The 26,266-nt window shown below is 42.2% G+C and overlaps 1 protein-coding gene across 1 annotated transcript in view; it reads left to right on the top strand.

The window, feature by feature from the left end:
* Positions 1-26,266, top strand: part of plpp4 (phospholipid phosphatase 4) — a 253,224-nt gene that overhangs the window by 67,091 nt on the left and 159,867 nt on the right. Inside the window, exons 3-4 of the mRNA XM_078564769.1 lie at positions 23,736-23,826; positions 23,946-24,009. Of these exons, the coding sequence (XP_078420895.1) occupies positions 23,736-23,826; positions 23,946-24,009 (155 nt within the window). The remainder of the gene's footprint in view (positions 1-23,735; positions 23,827-23,945; positions 24,010-26,266) is intronic.

Here is a 26,266-nt window from a genome sequence, read left to right as displayed (position 1 = left end):
GATTTTTGAACTAAGGATGGGTAGGAATCTCATGTGGAATCAGTGGTTCTTTGTGCTGACTTGGCATATGCTCCTGACATACCACACACTGCTTAATGATGGCTTCAATGTCATTGTTCATACCCGGCCAGTAGATTATCTCTCTTGAGTTTTCTCGTCCAATCAATGTCAGTGAAGTTGCTGAAGAATGTCAGGTCGCAAAGATCTTCTGCTTTCGTTGGGTTAGGCAATCTGCTAAATGTATCTAGAGTGACCGTCAAGTTACTTGGCTTGTACCTAATCTCATAGTCGTAACCCTGAATCTTTATGAAAAGATGTTGCAATCTTGACGGTGCACTGGTCAATGGCTTCCACCAAATCATCTCCAGTGGCTTGTGGTCAGTCTCTACCACAAACCTTTTGCCAAATAGATGGGTATGAAAATGAATGATTCCAAACACCAAAGCTAATATTTACTCAATGTTGGAGCAATTGGATTGTGGTACAGACAGAGATTTTGAAGCAAATGCAATCAATTTGCCCTTTTGTAGTATGCATGCTCCCTGAACTTTCTGTGAGGCATCTAATTCCAGGGTGCCTGTCTCCCTAGGATCATAAAATTGTAGTGTTGATGCTTCTGGCCATAATGACCATTTCAGTGCTTCAAAGAGGTTTTTGGTGGTCTTTGCGCCACAGGAAAGGAACATCCTTTCTCAACAATTCCCTTAGTGAGGATGATTTTTGAGTGAAATTGGGAAAATATGGAGACAAGAAATTAAAGAGACCTAAACATCTTCGAAGATGTTCCTCACCTTGAGGAATTGGCATGGCTTTAATGTCCTCTATATTACTTGGGTCGGAATATATGTCATCCCTGGAAAAAATAGAACTGAAGAAATTAATCTGTACGCTGTTGGCAGACTTCAGACTGTTGAACACTAATTGTGTTTGTTACATGCCACTTGCATCAATAAGTGCAGATTATGGTCATTTCTTGCTTTGTTCTTCCCACAAGAGCAATGTTGTTAGCGATACAGCTGCATGCTGGCACAGTGCATGTAATATGGCCCATGGGAGCTTGAATGAGATCTTGGCTAACAGCCTGAAAGGAAGTCATTGAAAACAGTATCATCCAAACAGGGTACGGAATGTAGTAAGCTCTTAGGACTTCTCCGCAAGATGTGCTGACCAATAGCCATGCTTGGCATCAAGATTTGAGAAGGATTTTGCAGCTGCAAATCTTGAGTTGACTCTTCTAATGTAGGTATCATGTAAGGATGTTAAACGCAGCTTTGAAACAAACATCATGGATCAAGGCATACTCCTCAATGATCCACGCTTCTTTATGACACGCATAAATTGAGCTGCACCAGTCTTTGTACTCTTGTACTCTTCTAATTATTCCATCTTTCTCCATTTTGTCTAATTCAACCTGTAATTTGTCTTGTAAGTGGATGCTGCACTGACGTGGTGGATCAATTTATGTACTTACATTCTCCTGCAAGTGTGATGTTGCAGCTCCCTTGAAACTGCCAATTTTGTCGAAACATTCTGGGTATTTCAATGTTAGGTTGCAAACGGAGGTGATATAAGTAGTTTCTGAGGTTGATCTGCCTTGTGATGTCTGACTAATTCTATGGATTGTCACTAATGCAAGTCTCATGCCAGTAGACCCACAATTGCTGGGCCTTTGGTCTCCATGATGTAAGAGAGAGGTGACAAATGCTCTTTTGGTTAGGGAAGGGGCATTCATTGTGCTCTTATTGACCAGAGAGAAACAGGTGGTGTGCACACATAGCTTTGTCAGGATAGCATGCATTTCCGTGGTGCTGGGTACCACCGAATGTACACAGATATCTTTGCAGTCACTGCATCTAGATACTGAGATGTGCCACAACTGAAAATGTTGCCACACTCCTGGAATCATACTCACCACATCATGCCCGCTATTTTAGAAGTTGTCATTGTTGTAACATGCCTTTGAAGGATAGCAGCATGCCATCACTAGAAGGGAAATGTCTCATGTGATCCAGTCTCAGTTTCACTTTGGTCTGTGAACAGAAAACAGCACACACCGCTCTGCTGCTGATGTCTTCAAGCTTTTAATCCATGTATATATGTTCTTACACGCTTAGTTTAAATAAATGAACCCATGTTTTTACCCAATCCCTTATGAGTGATTGGTGCCTTTATATCATTATAAAAACACAACTTGGTCAAACAGCATGGCAGCAAGATTAAATACAGGTACAACATGATGAACAGCCTTAGATCGTGCTACATGGCATGAGACGATCCTTGACGTTTTGTTCAGGCTGCGACAAAGCCGAAGCGTCAGAGAATGTTGAACGCATGTGCTAACTGCGCAGAAAAGCTTTGAAGACACAGGCTCGGATAGTGCTCAGATAAAGAGCTGATAAGCAGATGGATCACTTGTGGTGAGATTGTAGCGCATAGCCTGTCAGTTCTATCAGTGGGACAATACATTGAGAGGGCCAGCACCGGGTTAGCTCAGTCAGGAAAGGTGAGTGGCCAGGACGTGGGCCAGAGGGAGAATCAAACAAAAATAACACAAAACCATCATAAAATCAGGCCAGAGAAAGTTGCAAATATAATGGGGGCCTTCATGAGTTGTTGAACAACAAATTGAAAAAAACAATGAGGAAGGTCAAAGGAATATTATCAAAATGTCCACAAAATTACCCAAGCTGGATTAGGATGCATCTCTTCTACTATCCGAATTCAAAATCTTTAAACAGCACAGAGAGCTATGGTTTCTTGATTCAGGTGTGTTTGAAATAGACAAGCAAACCATAAAAATTCACCTAGCAATTGGGAATGAAGGTCTACAGAGACTGAACATGTCAGGATGAACAGATCCCCAATAATTATGGACTACATTGGAAGATTGGTTCAGTATCAGGTTAAACTTCCATATTCATCGACTAGAGTTCATGTAATTTTGACAACAGCCTACAGAATCCATAGATCACTGTGTCAGCAGATGCAGAGAAAAGGGTACATACCGTGATTTTTCAAATGCAGAGCTAGCAGACCGGGTTGTTGAGTTTGATCTGATCCACTTCCAGTGAAGCGTTCCAGAAAGATCTGCTAGATAAGCCCAAATCGTATAGCGTCGAAGACCTACTCAAGAATGGATGTAAGTACGAAGCGATCCTCACAGGTCAACGAAGCTTACAGCTCCTAAGGCACAAACCGGATTGTTGACACACTCGCTAGAACATCCAAACCTAGCAAGACATATGGAAGGTGTGGCCTTCCACATGAACCAAAGAAATGCCCAACTTTCCAGCGATTCTGCGAGGCATGTGGCAGAAAGAGCCACTGGCAGAGGAAGTATACTAGAGCAAAGGCTGATGCAGCTACACAGAGGTGTGCACTGATCCAAACAGACCATACACAACAGGCACCTTCAAGCAATAGGAATGACCATCTGGTATCCTGTCAGAAACACACATGAGGTGATTGACAAACCAGAAAATGATGATGATGTGCATGACGAGATGAAGAGTGGTGAACACAGGTTTCACACCGCCAATCTTGTGGAAAACATGGATAACACCACACCGTTCAAAGTGGTTGCCAAGATTCAAGTTATCTGCCCTAAGAATTTTGGCAACTACTCGTTACTGGCCAAAATTGACACAGGGCCAAATGCCAACATACTATCTTTGCGAATTCTAAAAGAATGTATTCACAGACATGGAAGGTCATGGCAAAACCTACTGCTGTGAAACTTTCAGTATACAATGGTTCACTAGATCTATAGTCCTGGAGTACAATCTGTGTGCATTCGATGGCACCCTGCACCACGGAAAAGCCTGCTATCCATTTGTGCACGCCAGTTTCTCTCTAGTCAACAAGAGCACAATGAATGCCGCTCCCCTAGCAGAAAAAGCATCTGTCACCTCTCTTATGCAGCAGTGGATGCTGAACTGGTTAAAGGTGTTGCTTGTTCCAGCTGAAATTATCCCAATGAAATTAAATTTATGTTCATGATCACCTTCATTGTAGCCACTGGCAGCACTGTCCTGCCCTGCTCTGAGGTTGGAAGAGGTGGCAGAGTTCCATGAGCATCTCCTTCATAAAAGGCAGATTGCACACACACACACACTTCTAGCCTAGGTGGAGGTAAGAGAAATGCCCCTGGATGACCCTAGGTGGATAAGGCTTCTTGCTGAGTGCCCTTCTCCCGCTTCTTCTCCTCGTTCCTTTGCTTGTTCGCTTCTGTGTCTGCTCTGCACTTTCTCTGCCCCTTGCATGCCAAGGAGGATGGTAACTACAACTCGTGACTGGGAGCAAGTGGTCTGATCAGAACCCTTGAAGTCAGAGCCAAGGCCTTTGCAACATGCAGTGTCATTCTCTGTCAGATCTCACCAGCTTTATGCAACTCTACAGAAATGCAAGGTGGTTTCCAAACTTGGAGAGAGTAAGTAGAAGTTTATCAGCAACAAACCCAAGAGTGGTCAATTATCCCTTTAAACAGCTCTGCTGGAGGATTCCTTCCTGCTGCTGAATGCACATTCAGCTTTGTGAGGTTAAGAGAGTGCGTTAACTGGAGTGGCAGGGTCCAAAATGTCCATGCTGGTATTACACGCTGACAGAAGTCACAATCTGGCTACTGTGTATACTTCTGAGGCACACTCCTAATGCCTACACTGATCCCCACACCGCTGTGATGTCCGGCAATGGCCACACTAGAAGTGTATGTATGCAGCACAGACTCTGCTTTATTACCAAAACAGCACCCGTAGCACCAAAACAATGGCTACTACTGAGCCCAATTTTGCGGCCTCTGTTTGCTAACAGTTGAAATGGTGGGATATCAAGCCGCACATCGAAGCTTTCCAGTTGCTCAAAGACAGGGAATATTGTATGCTGTGTAGATGGAAGCATAAAACTAGAGATATCAAATTATTAAGTGAATGGACAAAACTCTGGCAAATAGATCTCAATATAGACAAGTGTCATCCACTTCAGATCTAGAAAGAATAGAATAGAGTCCTTTGCAACTATTGCAAAGCCAGAAGCAATGGAGGTGCAAAGGGGCTTAAGAGTTCATGTACATAACTCATTAAAGTATCACAGTATCTTTACAGTGCAGAAGGAGGCCATTCGGCCCATCGAGTCTGCACTAGCTCTCTGAAAGAGCATTCTCCATAGTCCCACTCCCCTGCCTTATCCCCGTAACCTTGCACATTTTTTATTTTCAGGTAGCAAAAGTCTGGTGGACAAGTACAATAACTAATCAAAAAGCTACTGGAGTGCTAGGTTTATCTCCATGGGATTAAAATACAAGGGGTTAGAAGTCATGCTATGTTATATTGTTGCGATCCTTGTAGAGACCAATAACATTCAAAAAGAGATTCGAGTTGCAGTTACTAACTGAAAGAACGACACGGCACGATTTCATGTTTTAAAATTTCTGCTATAACAAATTATTAAAAGCACTATTGACTAAACACTATTTTCTTTTTGTAGGCAACTTAAACTACAGAGGGGAACATTTCCCTTTTAAACTGATTACCCACTGCACTCTCCATGGAGTTACAGTCTTTATAGCAAACAGTCCATAGTTGCTACCAGCTTCCAATTGGTCCCCATGTCCTTATTCCATTGAGTAGTAACTTCAAGTGACCATCTTCAGGTGCTTTCCTCCATTTTCAGAGTTTCTTAAACCCATCGCCAGTGGTTAAGCCTGTTCTGATGATTCTTCCCCTAGCTGGCCATGCCAGGAAAAATCTCCTGGCATTCATAGGCGACAGGATATGTCTCTTTGACTAGGGACCGTCTCTCTCCGACATCCAGCTATGGTAGCTCCCAAAGCCAAGTGGTCTCTTCTCTCTGATGACCACACAACTATTCTCTGTCTGTGACTTTCATTGATTTGTAGGGAAGTGTGTAACCTGATATTAAAAATGGCTTCCTGTGCCCTCTTTTTACTTGACAACATGATAGGTCGGCAGCTCTTGGTAGGCAGGACTTCCATCCCTGGGGCCCTTGATCCTGGGGAAGGCAGGCTTGCCAGTGTTCAGTTAAGTGCCTGAGTGGCACTTAATTCAGCAGGTCTTCCCTAAAAGAGGTGAGATGGGGCTCTTGCCGGCTCTCAAACCAGCGGGCGAGACCCCTATCACTTCCATTAAATACCACCCATTATTACAATTTGCTCCTTTATTCCTATAGTTTCCCCTTGCCATCTGGCTAGATTTATTTTCTCTGTTTTTAATATCCTTTGATAATAGGGCACTCAAAACTGTGCACAATACCCTAACAGTGGCTTAATAAGTGATTTGTATAATGTGATTACTTCTTTCCTCTTGTATTCTTTGACCCTATTTATAAAACCAAAATTCTAGTTGGCTTTTTAATATATTTACCTCCCTGCACTCTTACTTTCAGGGGATTATTTGAATTCCTATTTGTTTATCTTTTCTCTTTTTCAACGTGTATTACCTTATACTTTTCCACATTAACCTGCACCTACCTGCCACCCATCTGCTTCATCTCGCAATTTATCTATGTTGTCTTAGTTTTTTTTAACAGCCTTAGCTATTTGCTAATCCTCTCGCCTTTGGTATTATGAGTAAATTTCAAGATTATGTTTACTGTGTCCAAGTCCAAACCTTCTGTTTATGCCAAACACAAAAGTGGACCCAACACTGATCTCTGGATAACACCACTTCAAACCCTCTCCAAAACACCTATTTAGCCTCACTTTGTTTCGTATCTGTCAACTAGCTTTCTATTCCAACTGCTATATTTCCTCCATGCCATTTACCTGAATTTTTCTAGCGAGCTTCTTGGAGGATGTTTTATCAAATGCCTTTGTAAAGCCTATTTACAAATACATCTTCAAACTTTTCTGATTCTCAGGAGTCATCAGAAAATGGTGCGTGTTTTGCAAAATAAACTGTGACTCTCAGGCTGATTTTTTTTTGTATTTGCACAGAAACTTGAGCTTCAAAACATTAAGCTTCCAGTGATGTCATTGATCTAATAGCTGCTTCTAAATGAAACTCCTTGATATTCAATCCCATCCATCAACTAAATTAATCTATTTTTCTAATGATATATTATTTTTAAGAAGGCTAAAATTAACAGAAAGAAAATGTTCAGCATTCTGAATTAAACAAACCTGGACGTGCAAACAGGGTACCCAACAATGAAAAACCATTGTGTTTCGACCCAGAGAAGGAAGAAAAGCAGGCAGTGTTGCTGTGTCATCATCAGTACAGGTGGATATTTAATTTCTATTCACTGAAGTTCAAGCCACATGAATTAGAATCAGATCTTTTACATTTTGATGCAACGAATGGTGAAACCAGAGGTCACCACAGCCGAAGAGAAGTTAACAGATACCTGTTTTGATGAAGTCAAGTCATTACTTAATTATCTCCAAGCTCTTTTACCACTGCTATTTAAATAACGTTAGAATTTTATTAAGCCTTAGGTTCCAGATCGTAACACTATTAATTTCGTGCATGATGAAGAGGAATTGGATTTGATCCTGACATTGATAGAAATTTGAATTCGTCATAGGTTTGCTTAATCCTAATATATTACACTGCATAATAATCACAAGCTTATACTGATTTGCTTCGTGAGCAACCAGACAAAGGAGAATGTCTTTAACTGCACAGGGAAGAGAATCTTATTTCCATGCTTTTTGAATGGCACAAGGGATTGATCTTATTAAATTAGGGATGTAGAACATCAGGCAGAAATATGCACTGTTATATCCGCCAAATTTGTACTCAATGATATAAATGTTGTGATGACAGCCAAGAACTGGTTTGATGTCCTACAAGGGAACACTGCATGATTAGTGTGCTTCAGTAGCGACAGATTGAATAGCAAATTAACACCTTTTGCATCAGAGCTTCGAAAATGGCAAAGGAGAAAGATCCAAATGTGTAATGTGCAGCAGTTTTTAAGAACAAGAAAGATGCTGAATTTGGGAACAACCCCTCCTGTCTGACAGAACCTGAGTGTTTTATACATTCGCTTGGTAAAAGTTAGCAACTGCTACTAAATGGGCTCATTATAATCGCACAGCATTCTTCCTAACAGAACAATTCCAATCCTTTTAACTTGATGCACTCTCAAAGCAGCAGGTATATTGAAGAAGTCATCCCGCGACAATTGTGTGTGTTTGTGGGGACACAAAGGCGAAGTGGGGGCTTGTATTTTTTTGTGGAAGTGAAAAAATTTCAATTTAATTGTGTGTAAATAGATTTTATTCACTTGTCTTATGTGTAATAGAGTAATTTCCTAAATAAACTAGCACAAAAGCAAAATGCTGGAGATACTGGAAATCTGTCATACAAACAGAAATTGCAGGATATGTTAGCAAGTCTGATGAAATGAATCTCCATAGAAGCTGTCAGACATGCTGAGCGTTTCCAGCATTTTCTGCTTTTTTTTCTAAATAAAATAGTGTTTGCTATAGGGGCATAGATTTATTTTTGTCTTTTAGGCAGGGTAATAACTGGGAACAGGGAAGAGACATCCCTAATAATTTGGTGGAAGATAAGGAAATTTGAGAACTTTTTACTGTATGTTTTAGGCAACTCAAAGATTTCCCAGTGTGAGTGTGCGAGGCACTGGTTCCACCAAATTCCCAGGACGTGCTTAATTGACATTTTTTTAGTGACTCCCGTTGATGTTTCCATCTGGGTGGCAAGAAAAGGAGCAGAAGATTCCTGATGCTGCACAAGACTGGGGCCATTCAACAGCTTAAAAGGATGTCCTCAGAAATAAGCCTTTGGCTTGCTTCAGCAATCAGACCAAGATTTTTATTCTCATGGAGTAGTAGTTGGTGATCCTCAGCACACAGAGTTACTGATTCAATCTTCTCAGTGTAATAACACACTATTTTATGCCTCATCACCACCATCCAGATCTGTCTTTATCTGTCTGCAGCAATTTAGTTGCTGTTTGCCTTTTGGGTGGGGAATTGACCACACTCTTGGTATAATCAAGGTCAGGAGTCCTGCCACTACAGATGACATCCACAGGGTCAGTGATGATAACATAAAATTGTGTGCTTAAAGTGCATTCTCTGAGGGATCTCTGTGTAGCTTTTGTGGTAAGATGACAAACATTCATTTATTATAACCTCATGTTTGTGCCCTCTGATTAACAGCTCAGCAGATATGGCACAAGAGGCCAGCTTCTCATGGAGACCAGGTTATTATATTCTATTACAGACTGTGGAATACATTGAGTAGTGATTTGTGTTTTTGCTTCCTAGCCAGTTTACATTTCGAATAATTGAACTTTCGGAGCGAGTAAATGGTTCCAGGAGTGCATGATCTAATCACATGTCTGGCAGATCAGTGAAAACAAACAGTAAACAGCTGTCTAAAGGACTTCCCTCAAACATGCCTGTTAACAGCTGTTTCAGTAAACGTACTGTAAATTTACTACGTGTTGCATAAGCATTTTTGCTGCTGGCCAACCTGCCCGTCATGTATCTTCTGACAAGCCCGAGATACCAGCTGTGTACCATTCTTCAAAGACAAGTTTACATCTCCCCAACTATGTGTTCTTGCAGTGCGAACTGTATCACAATGAGCTGTGCAGTTGTCCTACATTCCAGCCCTGGATTTGCAGCTTGATGCAAGCCAGATTTATAATCGAATACACTGGCGTAGTTTACGTAGAATCAATTTTCTGGGATTTTTGATTTGGTCGGCCAGTTGTTCGACGCACGGAGGAGACTAGCTTTGCCAAATTTTTTGGTATATCTTAGTGATTGGTTGTGGGGGAATCGTTGGAACTTCTGCCCTACTGGAAGTGTACCAGGTTTCTGCAGCAGCATGTGATAAAGAGGCTACCACCACCCAACTGAATATTAAACTGAAGAACCCTGCGGTTGGAGGTTGGTATCTGAGCTGCACTCAATCTCTTGCAATTCTGATGTGTATGGTCCTACTGAAAGAATTGGATATAAAAAAAAAACTCCCAGTTGAAATGGATGCTCATGGTTCCCTGGAAAGAACATGGCAATATGTAGGCACTTTTGATCTGTTTTTTTTTTGTTCTTTTTCATGTTGGCTTTTGGGTCAATTGACGTAAATGATTTATACTTTTCCTTCAGCACCAAAGCTGGCACTAATGTTTTCCAGTGGGATTCTAACACCTGACATGAACTATAGAAGGATGCTAGGCTGGTTGGGGTGCATGTAAGATGCTCCATGCCAACCTGCACATGCCCACCCACACACACACGCACAAAGGAGAAAATGCTGGCACAAATCCTCTTCCCAAAGGTAACTAGGGCAGCACAAACGGCTATGACAAGAAATGCTTGACTCTCGTAAATGTTTGCTACCTCAGCCCCCCCAGTTACAGCATATCAACTTCTCAGGGGTATTACATGAAATAAAACATGCCAGTGATCAAAAACCAGTATTTCCCAATTGTCCATGCCTACCCAACTGCTACCAGTTTTTTTCAGACTCTGAGATGCTTATCCTTATGCAGATCAGCGTTCTTAGGGTCTGAATCAGCAAGCAGCAGTGTAGTGCTATCCCTTGCAAGGACACACTCCGCTACCATGCAGCACATGGTGCATAGCAGTTAGGGCCCAAAGCTTGGTTGCAGGTCAGTGCAGGCATGTTGCAATGATGATCTTTGGGGATGGTACTATGGATTGGTACAGAGGCCAACCATTCTTGGGCCAACATCATGTAGCACCACCTCCACTTCAGCAGCAGTTAAAGAGTGGATCAGATGCTGAGCTCCTTAGTCAATGGTCTGCAGATGTATCCTGCACCACGGGTTTCTTTTCCCTTCACTGTTGCCTGTCTCTTCCTTTTCCCTTGGGTGCAGGTTGATAAGTGGCCAAGAGATTTTCTAAAGCCTTCCAAAAAGGGTCTTTGAACTTTTGTCCAGCTATTGTGATGGGTCTTTTAAGTTATACTTATACACAATTTGTCACGCCCTAATAGTTTGCTCTTTAGATCCATCCAAAGTTCCACTTGAAAAGTTGCTAATGAATTAGTCTAAGAATATTGGGGAAGCAGCCCATTTCCGTATGAGTGTCTATATCTAACCAGTAACCACTCTGGTAGTGACTATGCCAAATGAGGAAAACCTTGAAATCCATCAGCAATCCTAAATCCTCCAAATCAAACTTCTGAGATATCTACACAAATTGTGTTTCTATTTACTTAATATGGAATACACACACTCAGTAGAAATACATTCAGCTTACTTAAACCCAGAGGATATAGGTACAGATTAGCAAGACCCAAGTTTAGTGGCTTCCAAAGGTGTGTACGGATTCAGCTACAGCTTAACTAACTAAAATTATTCATCTGGATTTGTTGCTCAATGCTTACCTAGTGATTGGATCCCATCCCCCTTTCCCCACCTTCCAAAGTTATCTTCCAGTCAACCAGGTCACCCTGTGCACTGCCTGATACTGCACCAGCCCAGAGCTGCCAAGCTGCACTGGGACACATGTTTGGAGCGTGCATCCCTCTGGCAGCATTGTAGTGAGACCTGGCTCTTGAAATGAACGGACCTCCCTCTGGCTAGAATGGGTGAGTTACCAGCATGCTCTACCAGCTGGCCACCTGACACCTCAAACCTTCCTTCACAAGTAACTCAGAGCTACAAATGTGTTGTATTAGCATCTTTAAGCAATATTTTCCCTTACATTTAATATCAATATTTCCATCATCTAAGAAAGACACGAAGGCCTTTCAGGATTCTAGTCCCATCGGAGGATTTTCGGGTTGGTTCCATTTATTTTGGTAAAATGTAACCAGAGTGGCCTGACCTACAGCTTGGAGCCAAGGTTCAGGCAGTGTGATTCTACAGTAAGTTGTACAGGGATTCTTGGCATGCTGCAAATAATCCATTTCATTCACTCTACCCTCAATCACTGTGAAGAATGGAAAAGGCACAATTCCACTTTGATTTGATGTTTTTAAATAATAACGCTGCTGCAAAAAGAAATTGCGGCCTTGTGGCTAAACCTGTTCTTTTTTCCCCTGAAATGCACTGTTTCAAAGATGCAGCTCATACTAATCCATAACTGCCTCCCTGTTTTATAATGAACCCGTTTCAAATATACCGTAACTATCTGAGTCAATCTATATGTGGGAGTTGAGGAAGTTCCATCTCTTGCCCGATAATTAACTCTGGCATCAACTCCCACAATATAGAGATGTAAGGAAATTGAGAAGCTGTGCAACCACATCATACACTGACCCAGAATGAGTTTCTCTCACTGTGCTCCTTGATGGGTTTTTCGCAGCATTTCGATAGCAAATGGAATTTTTAAAAAACTTTGCTTTTATCTACTTACGCACATCTCTGTACCTGTGTGGTGCATCTAAGACCAAGGAAGCCTGGAGTTTGGGATGAGGAGGGGGGGCATTGGGGGGAGTAAAGTTTATTTGATGCATGGATACGTTCAAATATGTTTACAAAGGTCTGATACAAATTAATGCACAGGCTCAACCCTAATTGTTTCTAGCTTAGTAGCTTATTAATCAGTGATTAACATAGAACATGCTCAGTTCTTTATTTCGTTCCCACATGACATTAGTAGCTGCTTTAATCTTCTCAGAAAATGCCTTCTGAGAGCTGCCCGGTGGCATTCATTGCTGCTAAATCGAGTTCCACACCCCAGCTGTGGATTTATCCAGATTTTCGTGGGACCATGAGAATGCTACTCACAACAGGATTTGAGTTCATAGAGTCAATTGGCTCTCAGACATCAGTCTCTTGAAATTTGAAACAATGCCAGTATAGAGACAACTAATTCCTCATCTTTAAAGCAAGTGTTGAAGCAGCTGAGGGACCCGGCAGAATTCCATTAGTTAGCAGAGTCTGGGAGATTAGCTAATGGAGGAGCCTTTTGTGAATTCTGCAGCATGAGTATCACAGCCCATTTGTTAGTGTTACATACTTACCCAGTGGGAAAAAAACAGTGAAACTGGGAAACAAGGGTAGTGGTCTGAACTGGCATTCCATTTTAAGTTATACAAGACCAGTTCAGGCCATTACTCTTATTTCCCAGTTTTTACTGTTTTTTCTCTTCTGTGTAGGAACAGGAGCAGTCAGCAACAGCCATTTGGTTGAAGGCCATAGGCATACAACACATAAGCAGGCCATTCAGCCCATCGGGCCTCTGTCAGCTCTTTGAAAGAGCTATCCAAATTAGTCACGCTCTTATCGTATGATCCTGCAGCTTATTTTCCTTTACAAGTACTTAGCCAGTTGTCTTTTGAAAGTTACTATTGAATCTGCTCCTACCACTCTTTCAGACAGTGGATTCTAGATCTCAACAACTTCCTGAGTAAGAAAGAGAAGTGTGATTGTACCTACTGTAGTGAGAGAACTGCCAAAACACAAAAAGCCACACTTTAGCAAGGACTTGTGCTTAATGGAGATATATCTTGACGAGGATGTGACCTTGGACCTGCAGCTGGATCCTGGAACTTGGAAAGCAACCATTGTGCTGCACCGAGGAAGCTCTTCTGGACAATGAGTGACCGCCTCACTCAACCTCAATTTGGTATTTTCAGGGTGTCAACAGGATCCACTTCTCAGGCCAGCCAATATGTTCACTGCATATCCAGCTAACCTATCCCCTTTCTGTCACATAGCAGCGTGCATTAAATTCAGGAACAACAGACAACAATAGCTGGGGAAGAGCTAATTTAACCAACCGCATGAAATTTTCCATGCACTACCTACCCATGATTGCACTCACAGTGCCACTTATCCAATTCCAGATAGTAACTTTCCATCTAACAGCTGCTCTCTCAATGTTCAGATGCTGTGCAACCATCAGCAAAAAAAAATCAAGCCAATTAAGTTAATTTAGAATTTGAACTTGCTACGCACAGACTAATTGAGGCGAATAGTGTAATTAAGTAGAAGCCAGATAAATACATGAGGGAGAAAGGATTAGAATGTTATGCTGATGGGTTAGGGGAAGTAGGATGGAAGGGACATATACACGAGCATAGAACAGTTAAGACTAACTGGCTTCTGAGCTGTATGGTGTTTGTAACTCATTTTCCAAAGAGCCCTCAAATGTACATATTTTGAGGAAATCCAGATCTGCTCACTGCCTGCATGACTGAGATCTCCCCAAAACAGGAGCTGCAAGTGTCATTCAAGTGGTCCCTTTCACATTTACAAATGTCCCTCTGCATTGTGGTCACAGTAACATATCCTCAAGTTACATATCTAGATATATGGGGCAAAAATGGATATAATGCTTCATAGTGAGGTAATTAGGACCTCTCAGCTGTAGGTTTCAGAGATGTAATAAGTTATTCAGGATCTAGTTGACATGTCATCCCCACCCCCCCCCCCCCAATTCTCTCACCCTTGCTGTGCAGTTAGTTGCTCAACAAGATGAGAGAATAAGAAGTGGCTTGCTTGGCAATGTAAAACACAAATGCAAATGGTTCCTCTGACTACAGAGTTGTGAATATTGGTAATTATGGCCACTGTCCACTATATTATCACAAACTGGTAGTGGAAGTGTATGGCTCTGAATGTCTAGTAAGCAGACTGCAATCAATACTTGTAAAAGCCTTCAGGGTATAATCAATGATTATTTTCACACTCCACAAAATGTCAACTGCATGAAGCTGACCTAAAAATTAATTAGCAATTTGTTGAAGTCCTTCACTCACAAAGCGATTGGATCAGGACAAATAACGGAAGGCCATCTCAAACATTCACCGCAGGTCATCGCTGAAGTAAAGAAATGTAAGAATGAGCCTCCTTTGATTCCAATTATCCTATGAATTGCTGAGCCAAATAGAGCAAAAAAAGAACCACACTTGATTCTCAATTTTTAATGAGCTTGTTGATCTGAGTGGTGGTGGTGGTGGTAGGGACATGACAAACTAGCATCCCTGAACTCATGAGAGAAAAATTGGCTGGATTTGACGCTCCTAAATATCAACCTGCGATCTATGCTGGAAGTGCAAGTGCATGAAGATTTTGTTCAGCTTTGATGCCTTCTGACACTCAGGCTAGATTTTCCTGCAGCCTTTGGGATGCCGATGTCGGCATCAAATGAGGGTCTCGAACCTGCGCTTGTTGAGACTGGCGGTGCAATCTTCAGGAGGGTGGCCTTCAAATTAGCTGCCTCTGCACTCACTGTCCAATTAATGGTGGTAGGCGGGCTCCTGATGCTGCAGGCCCAATCAGAGGGCTGGTGGCTGTGGAGCCTCAGCCCTATAAGGAGAGGTGGGCTTTGCTTAGGCAGGTCAGAGACCATGAAGGTGCCTCAACATGGAGGCTCTGATGAGGCTGCGGCCTTTTCAATGGCGCCATCATTTGGGTATGGAGCCACCGGCTCTGTCAGCCATCCTGGCCTGCCCTAGGCAGTCCCCACACATAGCAGGGACAGCTCCAGCGGTGGGAAAGTTACGGTGACACCACAAAATCACCCCTGATTGGGGCCTTAACCACTCTAATTGACTGCCTACTTTAGTGGAGTGAGCACAGATCCTGTTACCACCAGGAAAGTTTCCCGTTGACAGGACTGTATTGGGGAGCTGTCCCAACATAACTCTCCAACTCCGTCTCCAAGGGGCTGGGAAAATCCAGCCTACCTCTGACAAAAGGAACCAGCACTTCAGCAAGGTACTTCCACCCCAGTGAGGAGTCAGCAGGGGAAGAGAGTGAAAGAGAATCTTGATACGTGATCATTTACCATTGGCCCACAGCGCAAGTTGAAGACCCTCCATGCTACAGACCTAATGTAGATGCTGTAACCATATCTGACAAAAGTACTTCATCACCAAGAGCTCTTGGTCCTGGAGGCCTATAAAAGCTGCTAATTAATAAATAAGCACAATCAATTTGAATTAATTGTACACTGATGGATTTAGTTACTGCCACATCATCCCTTACCATTTTGGGACTACACTTCCTCTCTTTCTGACCTAGTCCGTCCCTCCTGAAATACTTAAAACTTTTGAGTTGGCATTCTGTTCCATCATTTTGTTTCTGAAATCCCTGTGAGTAGAAATTTTCTAATGCTGGATAGGACTGTATTTTTGCCAACTTGTATTTGTGATATTTTCTTCATTGGCATAAAAGCATTTTAAGGATCTACATCCATTAGCTGAATTGAGGTTACTTTTTGTTTGTACCTTGCCCCTTGGCTATAGAACAGCTGAGTGTTTGATTAAAGTTACCTACCTTAGAGGAGGTATTATCTATTCTAAACCTCAACATAATTAGTTTAAAGGCTTGATAATGACTGCAGCAAAATTGCCAGCTAACTTCTGAGCTCCCACATAGCAGCTGTCAATTAAGGGGAAGCCAGTTTGAGTTGAAAGATTTGCGTCCCCTCCTGTATCTTGTGAAACTGTAAAAGACGGCTTTCAAAGCGCCTAGAGGGCAGTTGTTTTATGGCTTGAATTGCATTAATTGATTTTGCTTAATATAAATTAACAATCAATCTGGAACAATCATTCTGGACAGAAATAAAATCATAAACTCACTTTATAGCTCAAAGGCTTTTTTTGTTAGAAGTATTAAAGTTGCCTGCCTTCTTGTAATTGGACAGATTACCACTGTTAGTCTAAAATCAATAGAGGGTTATTTGTGGTTCACCAGGCTGATTTATAATAGGTGTATCATGATGCTGTAATTAGATTTACTGGGGTCAACACAGAAGAGAAAGGTCTGATTTTGTGCTCCCAGCAGAAAAACTTACCCACCCAGAATCGTATAACAGATTTTCATTGGTTACTGGGTGTTTTGAGATATGTTTTAATTTTAAATTTATGAGAATCTTTTGAGCCACTCTAGCTTTTTAGCCCAACCTGTTCTTTTCAATTCCACCAATCTAACAAATTGATCTTTCTTTTTAACTGATGAAAGGCTCAAAGATTTTTATTATCCAGCTTTCCGGTTGCTCTTTTATGATAACATCTAGAATTTGATCCAGCTCTTTGTTAACATTTAACATCGCTTTAGTCCTTTTTTTCCTGCAGTCACCCTCAATCTCATCAAATTTTGGAAACATTATTAAGTCACAATTTCTGCCCTACACACTAACATTCAGTAAATACTGTATGTCTCAGGGAAAAGTATTGTCATTTTGAAAATTCACCTGGCACTGGGTCTATCTCCATCGCTGTAGGCGCTGATTTATTTGCTTGTTTCGTTCCCAGATCTAGCCTGCAATAGGGACAGCATTTGATTTATTTGCAAAAGTCAAGCCTCTTATTTTATGATTTGAAAGATCATTGACCTGAAACTCGTTTTCTCTCTGTAGATGCTACCAGATCTGCTGAGTATTTCTGTTATTTTCTGCTTTTAGTTCAGGTTCTCAGTAATTACATTATTTTGCTTTTGTATTAGGGTTTAATTCACTGCCATTTCTCTTCCAGGGACACCCACCTTCTCAAAGTTCTGGTCTTCTCTCCAATGCAATTTTTGTTTTGTCCCTTTTACTTTGTTCATCTCCATTACTTATAGTTTCCCTAGGTGTCTAGCAAAACTTATTTTCACAGCCACAGTTTGTATGAAAGATCATTGACCTGAAACAAACTCGGTTTCTCTCTCCACAGATGCCGCCTGACCTGCTGAGTATTTCCAGCATTTTCAGTTTTTATTTCAGATTTCCAGCATCTGCAGTAGTTTGCTTTTGGGCTAGATTATCAACTTTGGTGGGCTTTGTGCCTGGCAATATGGGGGAGACGGTGACATAGTGGTAATATTACTGGAATAGCAATCTAGAGGCCCAAGCTAATAGTCTGCAGACATGGGTTCAAATCCAACAACAGCAGGTGGTAAAATTTAAATTCAATCAATAAATCTGGAATATCAAGCTAGTCTCAGTAATGGTGACCATGACAACTATCATCAATTGTTGCAAAAACCCATCTGGTTTACTAATGTCCTTTAGAGAAGGAAATCTTCCATCCTTACCCAGTCTGGCCTACATGTGACTCCAGACCCACAGCAATGTGGCTGACTCTTAACAGCCCTCTGAAATGGTCTAGCAAGCCACTCAGTTCAAGGGAAATTAGGGATGGGCAAGAAACTCTGCCTTTGCTGGTGACGCCCACATCCCATGAAAGAATAAAGAAAAAAAATGGTAACAGTTAACACCGACAACCCTCCCTGGGACAAATTAGGGAGCTATTCTATTCCATACAATTTTGAAATAGAGCTAAAATGGAAGTTTTCTTCCTTCACTCAATTTCAAAATGAACACTTAGTAAAAAGGAGAGAGGTCTTGTGGTACAATGGGTAACACAGAAGCCCTGGACTCATGCCTCACTTCGGGACTTGATGGCCATGGAAGGTGCATTCATAATGTGGCCAAACAGGTTGATTATCAGCCTGGAAATCCTTCCAATATACCTGATGGCAGACAGTAAAAGCAGGAGAATTTCCTGGTCAGTCATACTGCCGAAGGCAACGGCAAACCACTGCAGTACATTGCCAAGCATAATCATGGACCAATCCAATGGAAGTCCATGGTCGCCAACACCCTCTTAGGGCGTATGGTACCTGGAGGAGGAGGAGTAAGAAGGCCCTGGAAATCATTAGGACACATTAACAAAGACGGAGTACAGATTAGGATGCAAAGTTTCAAGCATGGGAACCGTGGTGTCTTATCAATAGAAAAAATAGTGTTAAGAAGAGGCTCAAACTTTTACAGTCCCTTCCCCCTGTCTGGCCCTTTGAAATTTGCAAATTGTTCCGGAGGCGGCAGGATCCCGAGCACAATTTTCAAATCCCTGCTGCACTGTGTCCTGACATCGCAGCCCTTTGAAACTCTGGCCCTTGTTAACAGAACTAGACAAATCCAGCTAGCCTGGCTCATTGATGTAGAGATCTGTTATGGGGTGGGGGGGGGGGGGGGGACTCCTTCCATACAGCTCCATTTTGCATCCAAACAAATGGCCTAATAGATAGAGTTGTCCTAGTTGGACATGTAGAAACGCTGCTAAACTGTGTGGTTTAAGCTGTTTAAATTCCAGCTGTGTTCCTATGCATACTCAAGGCTCCCTAAGCATTGCCTCCCATCAACAAATCATCAATAGTGCCCAGGTGCTTTGGACTTCGATGAGATAAATACATCTGTAGTGAAAGAGAAAAATTAATTATGTGGAATTCTCAGTTTAGTTCTGAGTCATTTAACCATATTGATGGGTTTTCATGAATATCAGACGCCTGGTTGGCCAAAATAATTCTCAACATTTTGCATATTTGGTCATTGAATATTTCAGTTTTGTTCCACATTATACATGACAGTCCATTTGGATAATACACATTCCTCAGAAGTAGCTTTGTATATTGAAAGCTGAAATTGAGTTATTTTAAATTTAAGCCTTTAACCTTTACCATTAATGGTATCAAGATTTCAGCTGGATACACAATTTTTTTTTCATACAATAGAGTTCGTGCTATGAAGATGTTACGACAAGTACTACAAATGGTAGCTGCAGCTCAAATAGTAATGGGAGTGAAAAATGTATAGAATAAGGCCACAGCAATTAAAAGTGTGGCCAAGCAAGATCTTGAGTAATGGATTTTCCAAATGTTGCAGCCATTATATTCACAGCCCGAGGAAAGCTTTTCATGTAAAAAGATTATGCTGACATATAGTATATGTAGGATTTTGAGAAACTAATTGTATTTGCTGCTACCCGTGTCTGATATATGGTAATAAACTCTGAGCAGCAGAGACTGAAGCGTGAACAGTTTTTTTTCTCTCTCGCTGCAGTGTTCCTACTGAGATTGAATTATTCCTTGTCTCAGCTTTCATCCCTTCTCATCGTATGATGTTCTGACTTCAGTTGCAATTAGGTGGCAACCAAAACTGGAAATAAGACAGTCACTCTCGTAGCCGTGCTTGTCTTAGAATACTTATATGAATGATTCACTACATACGCTAGCCTTCAACGTATAAAATATTAATTTTTTATTAACAGCTGGCAGAATTTCTACTTTTTAAACTGTAATCACACAAATAATTCTCAAATTTTAATTTGCAGACTCAAATCATTATTTTCACCTAGATAGGAACTAAACTCAAGCATGTAACATTCAGTACCTTTTAACACAGACTAATACTAAATAATACAATGCCGGATTTAGAAATGTGGAAAATATTTCTTTACAGCTAGACAATAAATTACTAACCTAATTGATATTGATAAAGAAGAGGGAGAATTTGATGGAGAGTAAGTTTCTAACATATGTCTTGCATGTTTTTTTTTCTTACATTCTGTATCAAGTATAATGTGTTAAGTATGAACCTAAACACGAGATTGGGTGCTGCTGAAATAAATACTCATTACTCAATCTCCTCTGCCTGCATTTTTTTCTCAGGATCTCAAAACGTAGAATTCCTACTTCCTATATTCCTTCCTCTCTCATACAATCTTAAAGATACTCTGGATACATGGATACACTGATTGTAAACATGTTTGACATTATTCATAATAGCAAAGCATTGGTATCCTTGATCCATCAAAGAGGGTACACCTCACTGCTATGCCTCCTAACATGAAAAAAGATATAACTAACACTGAACTACCTCAGCTGTGGCTCAGTTGGTAGCACTCTCACCTCTGAATCACAAGCTTCTGAGTTCAAGTCCCACCCCAGGATTTGAGTGCAAAATTCAAGGCTGACACTCCAGTGCAGAAGGATTGCTGCACTGTTGGAGATGCTGTCTTTCAGATGAGATGTTAAAGTGAGGGCCCCATCTGGTGGATGTAAAAGATCCTTTGGCACTATTTTGAAGAAGAGCAAGGGGGTTATCCCTGGTGCCTTGGCCAATATTTAGCCCTCAATGAACATAACAAAGTCATAATATCTGGTCATTATCACTTTGCTGTTTGTGGTAGTTTGCTGTGCCCAAATTGGCTGCTGTGTTTCCCACATTATAATAGAGATAACACTTCAAATGTACTTCATTGGCTGGAAAGTGTTTTGAGACATCCAGTGGTCATGAGAAGTGTTATATAAATACAAGGCTACATTTTATGGCACTCCAGCGGCACATTTGAAGGCAAGGGAGCACGTAAAGTAAAGTGGATGGCCAGCTCGCCACCTTCCCACCCATCTCCAACCTGTCCCCCATACTATAGGGGGCCAGGTAAGACTTTAGGCAGCCGGCCCTCCTTGGGCCTATTGAGGCCCTTAAGTGAACAATTACTTGCAATTTAAGGGCCACATTTTACCTCTACTGTAATTTTTTGGCCTGATAGGGAAGGCAGAAGAAAGGCGAGCAGCCCGGCAGGCAGCTTAGACTTCATGGGCTGCTGTTGGGCAGGAAGGGGTTCCTCTTTTGGGGGAGCCATGTCCCAATCGGGGGCAACCCCTCCCCCCACCCCACCCACCCCCCAAAGATAGAACCCTCCCCCTTTATGCCTCCCACCCTGGCCTCTCTAACATGGCCCCCAAATGTTCTTCCCCTACTCGCTGGGGTTTCGCAGCTGTGCCCACCCAAAATCCCTGGACTTACATTACATCCAGTATCCGTGCATCTTCACTTCTTCATGGTGACTGGTTGTAGTCCCAGCAGTGGCCACTAGGTGCTGCTGAGGCTACAGAACCCTACAGCTTTTTCAGGCAGGACATCCTACCTGATGGGGTCAGTCCCACTCTCAACTAATTAAGGCAGCCCCCAGTGAATTTATGCTGTGGGGCAGCTGGATTCCTGGTTTGTGGGATGCTGACTGACTTTTAGATTGAGGGGGCAGGGGCAGGCAATCTGCCCCCCTTAAAATCCACCTTAAGTCTTCTTTCAACTGAAGATCGTGAGGAAGACATGGAATTAACAAATAAAAATATAATTTTAAGAGAGATACCTCCAGGATTTTACCCCAACGACAGTGAGGAAACAATGATAATATTCCAGCTCAGGATGGTGTGTGGCTTGGAGGAGAATTTGTAGGTCATGGCATTCCCTTGCGTCTGCTGCCCTTGCCCTAGGTGATAGAGGTCACGAGTTTGGAATGTGCTGTCAAAGCAGCTTAATGAGTTCCTGCAGTGCATCTTGTAGATGGTACATACTGCTGCCACATGTGCGTTGGTGGTGGAGGGAGTGAATTGTTTCTGGATGGAGTGCCAATCAAGCAGGTTGCTTTGTTCTGGATGACGTCAAGCTTCTTGAGAGTTGTTAGAGTTGCACTCATCCAGGCAAGTGGAGAGTATTCCATCACACTCCTGACTTGTGTCTTATAGATGGCTTTAGGGAGTCAGGAGATGAGTTACTTGCCTCAAAGTTTCCAACCTCTGACCTGCTCTTGTAGCCACAGGATTTACATGGCTGGACCAGTTCAGTTTCTGGCCAATGGTAACCCCCTGGATGTTGATAATGTGGGATTCAGTGATAGTAATGTCATTGGATGTCAAAGGAGATGGTTAGATTCTCTCTTGTTGGAGAGGGTCATTGCCTGGCATTTGTGTACCATAGATATTCCTTGCTACTAATAAGCCCAAGTCTGAATACATTGTTGCATATGGACACTGGACTGAGGAGCTCTGAACATTGTGCAATCAACAGAGAACATCCCCACTTCTAACTTGATGCTAGATATAGACCATGGATAAAGAGCTATCAAATACAATGACTTAAATTAAAAATCTCCAATGTAATATAAATATAGGAAGGAATCACCTGAGTCAGAATGTTCTGGCTTCAATTTCCACTCCAGGACGTGAGCAGTACTGAGGGAGTGCTGCACTGTCAGCAATACTGTCTTTGGATGAGCAATTAAGCCGAGGCTTGGCCTGGCCTACCCTCTCGAGTGGACATGAAAGATCCCATGGCACTATTTCCAAAGGGAACTGGGGAATTATCCCAGATATCCTGGCCAATATTTACCCCTCAATCGGCATCACAAAAGCAAAGCATCTGATTGTTACCACTTTGCTGTTTGTGGGAGTTTGCTGTGTGCAAATTGGCTGCCTTTTTTCCCTATATTACAACAGTGACTACACTTCAAAACCAATTCATTAGCTGTAAAATGCTTTAGGGTGTCCTGTAGTTGTGAAAGGTGCTATATAAATGCATGTTTTTCTTTTTAAAAAATCTAATCTTGGTGTTAGACCAATGCACATTTAATTTTTTGTGCAATTTATAAATTGTTAGCACATGGTAATTGGATTTCAGCTTTGATCACTCCCTCCTTTCCTTATTTTCATGTGTATCTCTCCTGTATTTATCTTTCATATTGAATACTGCTAACTCATGAAGCACATCAATGGCAGCTAAAAATGCTATGTACAAAACGCTTGTTGACATCCATTCAGTGAGACTCCAGTTTTCCTTGGTGAATTATATGTAATTAACACTGAGTGAGGACAAGTCATTGTTGGATCATTATGTACTGGTAAATGTACTGACATCAGTGACCTCCATTTATCTTGAGGTGGAAGAATGTTTGAAACAATAAAAGCAGCATACATTAGCAGTAGAGTGACAGTCACGGAAGAGACTCTACACCTGCCATGTATGGGATATAAAAGAATGACGAATGGATACATTTATTTAGTTTGCTGTTTAATTAACTCTTCCTATTATGCCCTTTATTACATATCTAAATTACTTTAGCAACAGCACTAGGAGTGCATTAGATGACACCAGTTGACACCAGTAACAGATATCAGATGTCAGATATTGTATGTGATTTGTAGCATTCAGTGTTAATCCTGTAGGTGGAATTCTAAATCTGCCTATACCTATTGTGCACCTGTTTCCACAGGCCATTTCATTCCTCACACCCCTGGCGGTGATCTTTGTGGTCAAAATAATTCGAAGGACAGATAAAACAGAGATTAAGGAGGCCTGTTTAGGTAAAGTATTCACTCGGTGTATGTTGACTTTTTTCAAATTCACTTGTATTTTTGTATTGTTCTATCTGCTTTAGTTTGAGTGCATCTTATAATGCCTGTGTTTCTTTTTTAATATTTAGCTGTTTCTCTGGCCCTTGCTCTGAATGGAATCTTTACCAATACGATTAAATTAATAGTGGGAAGGTAAGTTGTCCTAGTTTAGTACAACATGTTAAGATTAGCAGTACTGTGAATTCTATCGCATTATGTAGCATTGGGTTCAGCAAAATCAATGATCCAGGTTGGCCAAACAAACAAAGAACCAGATTATATTTGAGTCAGCAGGAAATTCTACCACATTTCCCCTCAGTGGATTTAATAGGTAGAGTCCATATTAAGGTAGATTGTCATGTGTGTGGCAGACAAAGGTAACAAAATGCTGGACATGTGGATTTTTTTTGAACAATTAAGAGATTAATATCATGCAAGAGGACTCCTTACTCAGACTGTGTGCAAAAGATCAGGGATAATGGAAAATAAGCAAATTTGAGGCAACTGACTTCAAAGAGATCATAATATGTGGTTGAACTGGTTGTGTTTCTGCATGCGATGTTAATGGAGATGAACGTGCCCCAGAAATTGACAAAGTGCAGAGTTATGTGAAGGTTGGGAGGGAGTACACTAACATGACCACTGTCCATAGATAGGCCACTACTTTTAAGAAAAATGTCACTACAGGACCACACAGGACTTCCAAACATTGATTATTTCTATGCTCTGTAATTTTCAGTATAGAGACTGCAAAACCTCTTTAATAAGAGCCATTTTAGACTTTATTGAGATGTAAATGAGTGAGATTTTTATCATTCAGGCCCTTTCTTATTCAGTGACATGCTCCTACCTGAAAACAAAATTGAGATTGTGCCAGGAGATGAATTTATGTGTACGGTAGAAATTGGAAATATGTCCCTGGTTTCTAGTTAGCTGCTTTCTCTCTAGTTGTCCCTGACTGGAGGTGTTCTGGTATTAGGGATAACCTTGAAATTGACATTGGCTTTTTGCTTTGTGGAAATTGACTGGTCAGGAGCAGTAATTTTATGAGCTGCTGAACACGTAGCTTCCCACTTGCTGAGAGCAGCTAGCACTCGGAACTTGTGCTGGGTTTGTCACCAACTGCTGTGTTTTTAAGCATAGATTGAGTCCAGCTCATTGCCAATCTGAACACTAGTTAAGAGGAGAGCTTGCAATGTTACTGGCTTCATGCACCTCATTTGCTGTGTATTTAACTCAACCATTTCCAATGGATGTCGAAAGCCAGTAAGGTTCTTGTGTATTCGGAAGTGAGACTTGACAGTAACTGTGTCAGTTTATTGTTGCTAAGCCAGGGAAACTGCTTTCAGTGACTCCTCACTCTTATTTAATGGAGGAATTTTAAAAAAGGAACCAAGCAGAGCTGCCAGATGACACTAGAGCAGGCTTGTCCATTCCCCTGCCCGCAGGCCTGATCCAGCCCACTAAGCCTCTCTGACCCGCGGAGCCAGTGTTCAAAATGCTGGTAAGTGGAAGAGGTGCAATGAGCTGCTCCTTCAGTCACTAGTGAGCCTATCAGCAACAAATTTGGGAGAGAAACATTCTGTGATTGGAGGATCGAGTAGCCATCAGTATGTTTCATTCAGCCTGAGGCCCGAACACTGGGGGCAGCGGTGAGTCTGCAGGGGAAGAAGAGAGCCTTTCAGGGAGGTGCGGGAGACAGACCAAGAGAAAGGGAGAGAGACTGCTAGGCGAAGTTGGGGGGAGAGAGACTGCCAGGTGAAGTTGGGGGGAGAGAGACTGCCAGGTGAAGTTGGGGGGAGAGAGACTGCTAGGCGAAGTTGGGGGGAGAGAGACTGCCAGGTGAAGTTGGGGGGAGAGAGACTGCCAGGTGAAGTTGGGGGGAGAGAGACTGCTAGGCGAAGTTGGGGGGAGAGAGACTGCCAGGTGAAGTTGGGGGAGAGAGACTGCTAGGCGAAGTTGGGGGGAGAGAGACTGCCAGGTGAAGTTGGGGGGAGAAAGACTGCCAGGTGAAGTTGGGGGGAGAGAGACTGCCAGGTGAAGTTGGGGGGAGAGAGACTGCCAGGTGAAGTTGGGGGGAGAGAGACTGCCAGGTGAAGTTGGGGGGAGAGAGACTTCCAGGCGAAGTTGGGGGGAGAGAGACTGCCAGGTGAAGTTGGGGGGAGAGAGACTGCCAGGTGAAGTTGGGGGGAGAGAGACTGCCAGGTGAAGTTGGGGGGAGAGAGACTGCCAGGTGAAGTTGGGGGGAGAGAGACTGCCAGATGAAGTTGGGGGGAGAGAGACTGCCGGGCAGTGTAGCGGGGAGAGAGACTGCTGGATGGTGTTGGGGGGGAGAGAGATTGCTGAGCGGTGTTGGGGGGAGGGAGACTGCTGGATGGTGTTGGGGGGGAGAGAGACTGCTGGATGGTGT

This window comes from Cetorhinus maximus, chromosome 20 (assembly GCF_964194155.1).
Source record: "Cetorhinus maximus chromosome 20, sCetMax3.hap1.1, whole genome shotgun sequence".
Taxonomy (NCBI): domain Eukaryota; kingdom Metazoa; phylum Chordata; class Chondrichthyes; order Lamniformes; family Cetorhinidae; genus Cetorhinus; species Cetorhinus maximus.
The sequence above is the reverse complement of the archived record's forward strand: the minus strand, read 5'-3'. Positions and strand labels throughout refer to the sequence as shown.